Source organism: Schistocerca piceifrons, chromosome 3 (assembly GCF_021461385.2).
Source record: "Schistocerca piceifrons isolate TAMUIC-IGC-003096 chromosome 3, iqSchPice1.1, whole genome shotgun sequence".
Taxonomy (NCBI): Eukaryota; Metazoa; Arthropoda; class Insecta; order Orthoptera; family Acrididae; genus Schistocerca; species Schistocerca piceifrons.
The window spans coordinates 321,744,216-321,756,367 of NC_060140.1; the positions used below are offsets into that span (position 1 = coordinate 321,744,216).

At 34.6% G+C, this 12,152-nt stretch overlaps 1 protein-coding gene across 1 annotated transcript in view; it reads right to left on the bottom strand.

Moving 5' to 3' along the window:
• The window catches only part of LOC124788625, a 111,660-nt gene that overhangs the window by 74,554 nt on the left and 24,954 nt on the right, over window positions 1-12,152 (bottom strand). Inside the window, exon 7 of the mRNA XM_047255896.1 lies at window positions 4,072-4,170. Within this exon, the coding sequence (XP_047111852.1) occupies window positions 4,072-4,170 (99 nt within the window). The remainder of the gene's footprint in view (window positions 1-4,071; window positions 4,171-12,152) is intronic.

The following is a 12,152-nucleotide window of genomic DNA, read 5'->3' on the forward strand; positions in this document are numbered from 1 at the left end:
TGAGAATACGGTTCCATACGACATTACTGAATGAAAATACATTATGTATGTTAATTTATTGCTTTTTATGATTGCACAGGACTGCATCAATACCTAATTCATAAAATATATGTATGTGTGTATGTGGTTGTATGTTCCACCAAAGTTGTGGACTGCTTGGAACAATTTCATCCCCACTTAGTACCAGGAGATTACCATGAGGGTAATACGGCTGAAGTAACCCTAATTGTACGGGTGGAACAACAAAGAGAAAAATCGAAGGTTCAGAGCAATACTATTGTAGCGAGCATTTCTTAAACTTTACAGTAATGATATGACAAATTGAAAGTTCCAGTATTTTCCATAAATCATCCTGAAAATGTACACCTGCGGATGTTGCTTAGAATGTACTAGTGTTCCAACGTTATTATGTACTTTAGAGCAAAAAATGTTCCAGAAGTTATTTGAGAGAGGGCATTACTAACAAAAGCATTGATGTCTGACATTAATGTCGCTTACAATGATATTTCACTGAAATTGTACTACATCAGCATGTGCCTACAAATGTGAATAACTTTATTTCATAAATTCTATTGGCAGTAACAATGCCTCTACAACATTTCTTATTTCCAGAACTTTTTAGCACATGAATATGATAATACGTAAAAGCAACACAACATAAAAACAGTTCCCAGGAAAAAAATAAAGACTGTATGTTATATTTAATGATGATATTATTTTTAACACTTCATTCATCTTTCTTTTTAATGTTACAAGCTTCCCCATGCGTCAGATTGGGATAGAATTCCTGGTAAACTGTTGAAACAATGTTGTTCTGGCAGAGGGGATCAGATCAGAAAATTTTTCCTCTGAAATTGGCATTGAGGATGAATATACACATGACAAGTCTTCCACAACTCGTTCTGTACTTGGGTTGCAACCTCCAAACTTGTGCATTAAATCAATGGTATTGTAATCTGGGTCATATTCATATTTAAATGACATCATCCATGGTTCTTCTTTCCTCACCATTATTACTCTTATATTAGACCCTCTGATCCTTTCACCATTTTCAACTTTAGTTCCATTTTGGACCTTCAATAAAGCCTCTTTGGAATAAAAAAATAAATAAATAAACAAAAAACCCTTCTGTTACACCTCACGTATAACATACCTTTTCCCATTTTACTACAGCTGTGGTACATAAATATTCATGCCCTTTTTTGCTCTCTTGATAACACTGTGCATGCTGTCTCCTTCATTTTGGGTGCACCCCTTCTCAAGAAATATGTAGGTGGTTGGAGCAATTTGTAGAATACTCATACTGTACAGATACATGAAAAAAAGTCTGTTTCAGTTCTGACCAATTGTCAGAAAAGAAATAAACATTATGGCAGCCATTCTCACTTTGCTGCTTTAGGAATTTGTAGATCCAGCAAGCTATGTCCATGCTTCCTCTATGTCCAGTTCCCTTATGCCACATGAAGCACATCCTCTTTCATATTCCTGTGTTGTAGATAATCATATAGTAGGTGCTCAGCTTTTTGTGCACTAGAGCAAGAATACTTCACATTGTGAAGCGATGAGTACCTGCTATAAATCAAAACAAGCACACAGAAATGTACTGTCTGTTTGTGCCTTCAATTTGTCAGCATCTTTTCCTGCTCGAGGCATGTCTTTGTTTTTCAAAATTCATTGTATTTTCTTCCTCTAAAGCAGTTTTATTTTCTGGTTCAGCATTCTTGCAGACCTCATACTCATCACATGCATCCTTTTTAGGCTTGAAAAACCCAAGACTGTATTTTTATTGAAAAAACTATACATCCAAGCTGATCCATGTTTCTTCCTCTCCTCTTGGCACTTCTGAATGTACGTTCTAGACATCTTTAGAATGCTGAGAGTGCTATCTAGGACTGCCATAGATCATCCTTTCTAATGTAGTGTGCTAATACTTTAACAAATGAATATATAAGATTACCTGTCCCTTCCATAATATCATCTGATTTTCGTTGATGTTTGGTCTAACTCACTACACCTTCTGAACTGGTTTTCCCAAAAATTGTTTTTATCCACTGATCAGTAATATCAAAGGTATGCAGAAACTTAGTTTTGCATACATTTAGCACTTGATATTCAAGAACTTGAATTAATGTATACTTTTTCCCTCCTGATAAGCTTCTTTTCTAATATTTCTTCTCCACTTCCACTCCTCAATCATTTGTTTGTTCAGTGAAACAAAATCATAAAAGCAGTTACGATAAAAGGTAGCTCAGGCTGCCACAGGTGTGAGTGTGAAAAGGATCATAACAGCAGTTGCAATGCTATTACACTGATAATATATGGAATTTGCAGTTACAATGTTCAAGCATCTTCTTTGTATGCTGGAATAGTAAGCAGAGAAGTTATGATTTTGTTTTACAGACAAAATTTTAATTTGGACAATGCAGTGGCATTGTAGCTTCATTTTTTGCCAAAGTGTGCTACAACAGAACTGCTCTGAACTGTCAGTATGTAACCTTAACTTTACAATGCCTGGATAAATTTCAACTTGATATATACATCATTTACAAGCTGGAAAAATCTATTGTCAGAGTAAAAACATCACTAGTGTTGGGGTAGGGATGCGCGGAAGGTTACATACTAAAATCACTGAAAACAAATTGACTTATATTAAACCCGTAGTTTTGGGGGTTGAGGGACTCATTGACAACAGTCCTGATGCCATATTATATCGGGGTGGAGATAAGAAGGGGTGACTCACAGAGCACAAATCTGGAACTCTGAAAGCAATTGCAGCCATATTTGTTACACATGTTGTTGTTGCTGAATGAATGGTTTGGTGAAGCTCTCCATGTTAGTCTACACTTTACAAGACACTTCATCTCTGCATAGCTGCTGCAACATAGATTCACTTGAACTTTCTCTCTGTAGCCAAGCCTTGGTCCTCTCTCTACAATTTTTACTCCTCGCATTTCCTCCATTACCAAACTGACAATTTCTTGATGCTTCAGAATATGTCGTATCAACCAATCCCTTCTTTCAGTCAAGTTGTGCTGTAAATTTATTTTCTCCTCCCATTCGTTTCAGTACCTCCTTCTTCATAATATAATTCCAAACTCTTAAATTTATATTTGATCTCAACCCTCCACTGTTCATATATTGGATTCAGTACAACAACCAGGCATGCAGTGACTAAATTGTTTATGTACCCACAACAAAGTGGTGGGCCACGTCAGGTCACAAGAAGAGTATTGTTGTGATGGATAGCTGATGTCAATGTTCTCAGAAGCTGATCAGAAATGATGGGCAGTTTAAAATAAGTGAGGTGTTGTACAGAATACAATGGCATGATGGGAGGAGAGTTAATATATTTCTCATTTTGAAATATTTTACTTATTATTGCTATTCTCGCATTTTATATCATCGAGACCTTGGCCATTTTCAGTTATTTTGCTCCACAAATAGCAAAACTCATCTACTATTTTAGTCTCATTCCCTCAGCATCATTGATGAGTGTGGTAAGGCATTAGAAAGTTACTTTAATAAACAATATATGTTGTCAATCTTTAATGCCAGTTAGTCATTACTGTCTGCTATAGAGGCAGTACATAGCTGCTTCTATACCTTAATGTCATTTTCATATAATTTATGCAGCTCAGAGCTTTCCCCTTCTGTGAGGCTCATTATTGTAGCACTTATCATTTTCATATGAATGCAGATTTGTCATCTTACAGTACAGGCCTAGGTATCCACCAATATTATAATGTTATATAAACAGCAGACTTTAAAATTAATAATCTTATGTGACGTGTAACACATAGCATGGAGTACATTCATTAGCAAATATTAAAATTTAAAAGTAGCATCTAAAGAGAGCTCTTTTTATTGGCACATTATCATCATGAACTTTCTTCAAAAAAGTGTGGCACTATCAATATTTTTGCTCATAATAACAGAGCCTTTCCATGTATCTAAAAGTCATTTTTCATAATAGAAAGTAAAGAACAAATTGTGTGTGTGTGTGTGTGTGTGTGTGTGTGTGTGAAAAAGGGAGAGGCTTTAATAATGATTTTAATTATTTTCTCTGTATACCCGTTCTGTTGCCTTCTGTGTCTGTGTTATTTTGGGTTGACCACCCAATAAGGACAGAAGCAGTTCTTCTTCACTTAGTTTCCCGGGTACTGGCAGCCCCTGAAATGCATTTGTAGTTACTTCATCAAGCAAATAATCAAAAGCAGCCAATCAATTGTTCTAGAACTAAGACTTAGGCTACATATTTGAATTAACTGAAACAAGGTTAAATTTGTAAACTCCTCCTCACATTACACCAATTACTCTGCCATCTTTGAAATTTTAAACACTATTTACAAAGAGCATATTTGTAGTGCAACATCTGCATACGAATCAATAGGCTGCAGGAGTTGTCACAGGCGAGTCTTCCCTTGTTAGCACTGGAATTGCTAGTGGCAGAGATCATAGTTGTTTTGTCAAAGGTTTCATTAAATGTATGAATAACTTAAATGATAAATGAGAAACACAAACAATAAGTAACAAAAATGCCCAGTAAGATGAACAAAGTCATTTGAGGACTGAAGGAAGAAAATGATGACATTTAAAGAAAGATGATTAAAACTGGAAGAAAAGTTATAAGAACTTCCAAACTTCTTTACAGAAACCATTACTAAAAATTAGAAGACCGACATAATTACTTTACTTCACAAGAGAAGAGGCAGAATGTGTAAAGACCCAGATCTATCAGCCTCCACTGCATACTTTAGAGGCAAAGTTAGTTCTCTTTGCTGTTGATACAAGTATAGTAATCACACCTGACAAACAAGAATTAACTGATGAAATTGTCAATAACGTCTTTCAGAAAATTACTAAGTGGTTCCTTGTAAACAGACTCTCACTGAATTTTGATAAGACACAGTACATACAGTTCCATACAGTAAATGGTATGATGCCATTAATAAATATAGACCTTAATCAGAAGCATATAGCTAAGGTAGAATATTCAAAATTTTAGGTGTGTGCATTGATGAGAGATTAAAATGGAAGAAACACATTGATGATCTGCTGAAACGTTTGAGTTCAGCTACTTATTCATTAAGGGTCATTGCAAATTTTGGTGATAAACATCTTAGTAAATTAGCTTACTACGCTTATTTTCACTCATTGCTTGACATGGCATCATATTTTGGGGTAATTCATTGCTGAGGAATAAATTATTTATTGCACAAAAGTGTGTAATCAGAATAATAGCTGGAGTCCACCCAAGATCATCCTGCAGACATTTATTTAAGGATCTAGGGATATTCACAGTAGCTTCTCAGTATATATACTCTCTTACGAAATTTGTTATTAACAACCAAACCCAATTCAAAAGTAATAGCAGTGTGCATAACTACAATACTAGGAGAAAGGATGATCTTCACTATTCAAGATTAAATCTAACTTTGGCACAGAAAGGGGTGAATTATACTGCCACTAAAGTCTTTGGTCACTTCCCAAACAGTATCAAAACTCTGACAGATAACCAACAAGTATTTAAGAAGAAATTAAAAGAATTTCTGAATGACAACTCCTTCTACTCCATAGAGGAATGTTTAGATATAAATTAAGAAAAAAAGCAAAAAAAAACTAACAAAAAGATTATTAAAAAAATTAAAAAACAAAAAAATAAAAAGTTGTTATATTAACTTAATTATGTTGTTAAATTAATTTAATTATGTCATGTATTGGAAAATTTGACTTGTTCCACATCATTACGAAATATCGAATTCATGATCCATGGAACTGATATTAATCTAATCTAATCCTACAACATACTCACTCAAATCATTACCAGTGACACAGAAAAAGCACTGGATTTTAATGAAGCAAAAGAACATGTAGGCTGCTGAACTGGAAATAGTACTTTGGAACATTTTCAAGTCGTGAAAACAAATTATAGAATGGCCTATGAACATGAATTACCACTTTGTCTGGAGTTCATAGATTTTGAGACAGCTTTCAGTTCAGTTTCAGATCAAACTATGTTAGTATATGGATGGACATGCAGTGTATTTCACAATCCCTATTACAGGCTTGTAGGTGTTGTCGATGGGACTTAGCAGATAAAGTTTTGATCAGAACAACATGTCCATAATGCACTGTTTGAGTGTAAAATAAGTTTGTCAATCATATCACTTTCAAATCTCCAACTTCATGATATGCAAACAGTTGAGACAATGGGCTCTGACCTATGTGCTGTACAAGAGCCCATGGCATGAGCAATGTTTCAAGAACTGATGATGTGGTTTTCTTCTGCGTGACAATGGATGACCTCTTCAAAACTGAGAGTGTAATTTTCCTATGGAGAACCTCAGTCAACTGTTCTGTGAAAGTACCCATTGCTTGTAGCTGTTGTTGTAGTCAGACAAAAATGGTATGTAATGTCATAATTACAACAGGGATTCTCAATTTCTGTGTGCATGCTCAACTAGTAGATATGAAAGTGGTCCACTCTATGAATTTGTTTTATATCCAAATTGTACATTTCCAGACATGGGTTGCTTATCTAAACTTTAACTGATACATCCCCCGTACAACCCCTCCATGTCTGTAATAGGAACTTTGAAACACCCTGCATGAAACAACAGTTCTACTTCAACAAAGCAGTGGAAATTCAGAACTGAATGAAGAGTGAAACAAAGAGTTTCCATAACAGCAAAACTACTCACATTAGTCCTAGAGGAAGTTTTCAGATCCTTACACTGGGAAAACAAACAAGGAATGTGAATTAATCACATTTGGAAGATTGTATTTCTCAAGTGCAGATAAACTTTTACAACAAATGGAAGAACATAATGCAACAAGTTTGAAACTATGGCTGAAAACTGATTATGATAAGACTAAAATAATGTAAACCAAAATGTAGACATCACAAAGAAAACTGTAAAAATTTGCAGTTCAGTCCTAGAAGCAGCTGATGAGTTTTTGTATTTGGTTCAAGCGAAGAAAAAAACTCGACAGACAAGAAAAGAAACAAGCACAAGAGTCAAAATAATGTGGAGCACTTTTTATAAACTAAACAATGTATTCAGTTTGCCTGATATAACCCCCACACTTTTACATGGATCTGTGTATACTCAAGTTACTCTAAGGCCTAAATTATTGTTATAACTGAGAGTAATTTCTCTTTTTGTACATAATCAAATTAATCATTACATATGATGGTACCTTAGAGTTCTGAATGCATCAAGAAATTGCCTACAGTAATAAAATATGTTAAAGCTTTATTATTATTATCTCGCCTTTGTTGAGAACTCGATGGATCCATAAACACTGAGTATTGCTTAATAATAATAATAATAATAATAATAATAAATGATCGTAAGTGAAAGAACTCATATGTTAGGGAGTAAAGGCCTGTGATGAATCAAATCCAGAATGCTATAGACCAGCTGTAAGGATGTTAATAAAGAACAGCTTCTTGCTTAATGAATGTTCTCAGGAATTATTACCTTTTTGTCACTCCAGAAAACCTGGAAAATCTAATTTTTATTAAATAAGCTATTAGATTTCATTATATCAAAATTAAAACTGTAATATTCATAATAATCATTTCCAGGCTTCCGTGCACACTCAGGCTATGCTGAGGATTTATTGCAGGTGTCTATAAGAAATTTTGACAAATTTTGTCTTAATTTTTATCAGTTTAAAATATTAGAATAGTCCTGTGACCATCCCACTGAGATATTTTGATAAAATCTTGTGAATGTTAAGAAGAAAGGACCAGAAATTGGAGAAGATTATAAGAAAGTGATACATCACGGGAACAATTAATAAAACTACTATTTGCTTAACTTCAATCCAGCTCACAAGATTTTGATTATGGGCCCTTTATGGATTATTTTTCCAGTAAAATATGGAACTGACAAGATGGCACAAGTCAACCTTATTCAAACTTCCCTACAATAACCACAGTTACAGGCCCACAATGCTGCTAAGCAAGTGTCTTAGGAAAAATGATAAAGAACAGATTGGAATCTACATCAACATACATACTCCACAAGCCACTGTACGGCATATGGCAGAGGGTACCATGTGTCACTACTAATCATTTCCTTTCCTATTCCACTCCCACATAGAGAGAGGGAAAGATGACTTTCTAGATGCCTCTACACGAGCCCCAATTTCTCTTATGTTGGTATGAATATGACGGCAGGACTTCTATGATAATTTTTGGTTTTAACAAATGCTTTTTTTCATGCTGGTCGTCATTTATAGTTTTGAAAACTATTAGCAATTGGTTTGACTGTATACTGATTATGATGATGACACCTGATAATGAGGCTTTAACACCAAAACTTGCTATGACAGAATAAATAAATAAAGTAGTAAAGTGAACACTCTATTGCTGCAGAAGCTTGAAAGAATTGGTATCAGAGGTATGCCTAACAGCTGGCTTAGATCATATCTTACTGACCGCAAGCAAGTAGTAGAAATACATTTTCACAAAGAAAATAAATCAACAAGACATTATTCTGATTATAAAGCAGTAAAATATGGAGTACCTCAGGGCTCGGTACTTGGCCCCATCCTATTTTTGATATATATAAATGACCTAACATCAGCCAACCAGTACCATAGCACTATCCAGTTTGCAGATGACACAAGCATATTAGTCAGCGGGAAGACTGCAGAGATACTACAGACAAGACTGTCTGAGGCATTAACAAATGTTGTAAACTGGTTCAACCAAAACAAACTAATAATAAATAAAAGCAAAACAGTAGCATTAAATTTTCATAATATCAAGAGAAACATTGAAGAGGATATAAGAATTCAGATGTCAGACACGGATATTGCAAGTGTGCCTAATACAAAATTTCTGGGGATCTGGCTACAGGATAATCTTAGATGGGAAACTCACATTGACAACATATTAAAGAAGCTAAGTACCATGTGTTATTTAGTGAGAGTGCTAGAAAACTGCTGTCATAAGGACTGTCTAATGACAGTTTACTATTCTAATATACATTCTGTCCTAAAATATGGGATCACTTTTTGGGGTAACTCGCCATCCTGCCTAAAACTATTCAGGATGCAAAAAAGAATAGTGAGAATCATGGCTGGAATAAAAAGGAACAAACCATGTAGACCATTATTTAAAAGGATGGGGATTCTTCCCCTTCCTTGCATTTTCCTATTTGAAAGTGCAATGTTTATAAAGAAATATACAATAACAAATCCTAGTATCCTCCCCAAAAATGAAAATGTTCATCATCATAATACAAGACAGAAAACTGACTTTCATGTACTCCATACAAAAACCAGTTTGTGCCAAAAAGGAACATTACACCATGGAAAAATTATCTACAATAAATTGCCAAGAGAAATTAAAGTAATGACAGATATAAAAATTTTTAAAGCAGCATTAAAAGAATATCTGTTGACACATTGCTTTTATAGTGTGGAAGAGTTCCTCCAAAATCCTCGAGAGTCTAAGTGATGATTATGCAAATACTGTAACCATTAATATTGGCCTATAAATACATTCAGATGTAATTCTCAAGTTTATAATGGGGTTCAAGTATAAGTTGTATAGCGACTTGCCCAGTATATGAAGTAAAATTCTGTGAATGTAATTCTCTAGTGTACATGTCAGTTCATAGTGTAGAAGAGTTCCTCAAAAATCCTTAGAGCTTAAGAGAGGATCATGCAAATACTTTAATCGTTAATATTGGCTTATACATGTATTCAGTTGTAAACTTCAAGTTTCTAATGTGGTTTAATTATAACTTACACATTGACTTGCCCAGTATATGAAGTGCTGTAAAATTTTGTGAACATAATTTTCTAGTTTCTAAAGTGTTTTAATTGTAAGATATACTTTGACCTGTCCAATATCTGATGTGCTGTACTGTACATGTAAGATTTACTGGACCAATAAATACAATACAATACAATACAATACAAATGTGAATGTAGCAGATTCCTGTCAAATCTGTGAAAGTCTCCTACTAGTACTGTTTGTTAGGTCACTGATCATTAAAACACAAAATACTCAAGCAGGTCATAGGAGAATGAGTAGAAGTCTTCCACAAGTCTTAAATTTGTTCCCACTTCTGTTTAAAATATTTATGACAGATTTACAAGATGCCTTAAATACAAATGTAAAGCTTATATAATAAGCTGTTGATGTATGTATATATGTACAAGGAGAGTGATATGCATGCAAGAAACATAAAATACATCACACATTGGCTATATTATTCACATAATTGAAGGGAAATGGACTAAGCATCTCGTTGAGAAATTCTTTAGTATTCTCATTTACATCCAAGACTCATCTAAGATCATATGACTTTCAAACAACAGTTAAATATCTTAGCTTTAGTGGGATGTGAACACTAAACAGATGTGCAATTTCCTCTTAATGGCAATAAATCGTGGAACACAGCAGATGGTTGGGCCAACACAGACTGTACCTAGCTTTTCCAATATAATTTCCTGAGCACGGATTTAGGATCACCTTAAACATTATACTACTTTGATGTTTTCCATTACAAAGCATTTAGAGTTTGCCTTGTCATCATGGTATACATTCTACACAGGTTGAGATGATTAAATGCTGCTTCACTTATGGTACAATAATCAGTGTGAAATTCTTCTGGAAAAGGAGCATAGTTTATTGAAGGTAAGCTCTTATCAAACATTCAGGAACTAACTGGCAAGTACTTTATCTCAAAATATTTTTTGAACATGTCTCTCCCTAGTTCATGGCAGAGTTTACAACTAAAAGTTTTTAAACCACCACAAGTAAATCTGCCTAGAGACTACATGCTTTGATTTTAGCTACCAGTTCATTGACTTCCAGCCAGCAGTCTCATTAGATCTCATTTATGTGACAGAGACACTCACGACATCTTATAAAACTCTCTCTTCCTAATGGAGTAGCATCAGGCCCATACACATATAAATACCTTGCTAAGCAAAAGATGCAATTGCTGAGATCTTATTGGCAAAAACAGAGAAAAATATAAGGTTCAACTAAAAAAAAATTCTAATAGTACAAGTGATAGTCATTTTGTTGTGATGGATGTTTTCCTTAAGCAGATCACTCACAACGGAAAAATTACTCACACTAAAATTTCAGCTACTAATTACCAATGAAGAGTTGTGGCTCCTCAGGGAAGTGTGAAGATAATAAGCACTTGTCAATGTGTTTTTACTACAATACTATGTTTAATGGCATCATAGTTAAAAAAATTATTGATACATAATATACAGCTTAGTAATTGTAGCAATAATCTTGACTTTTTCACATCCTGAGAAGATTATAGCCCTTTAGAAGTTTGTTGTTGTTGTGGTCTTCAGTCCTGAGACTGGTTTGATGCAGCTCTCCATGCTACTCTATCCTGTGCAAGCTTCTTCATATCCCAGAGTACCTACTGCAACCTACATCCTTCTGAATCTGCTTAGTGTATTCATCTCTTGGTCTCCCTCTACGATTTTTACCCTCCACGCTGCCCTCCAATACTAAATTGGTGATCCCTTGATGCCTCAGAACATGTCCTACCAACTGATCCCTTCTTCTGGTCAAGTTGTGCCCCAATCCTATTCAATACTTGCTCATTAGTTATGTGATCTACCCACCTAATCTTCAGCATTCTTCTGTAGCACCACATTTCAAAAGCTTCTATTCTCTTCTTGTCCAAACTATTTATCATCCATGTTTCACTTCCATACATGGCTAAACTCTATACAAATACTTTCAGAAATGACTTCCTGACACTTAAATCTATACTCAATGTTAACAAATTTCTCTTCTTCAGAAACGCTTTCCTTGCCATTGCCAGTCAACATTTTATATCCTCTCTACTTTGACCATCATCACTTATTTTGCTCCCCAAATAGCAAAACTCCTTTACTACTTTAAATGTCTCATTTCCTAATCTAATTCCCTCAGCATCACCCGACTTAATTCGACTACATTCCATTATCCTCGTTTTGCTTTTGTTGATGTTCATCTTATATCCTCCCTTCAAGACACTGTCCATTCCATTCAACTGCTCTTCCAAGTCCTTTGCTGTCTCTGACAGAATTACAATGTCATCGGCGAACCTTAAAGTTTTTATTTCTTCTCCATGGATTTTAATACCTACTCCAAATTTTTCTTTTGTTTC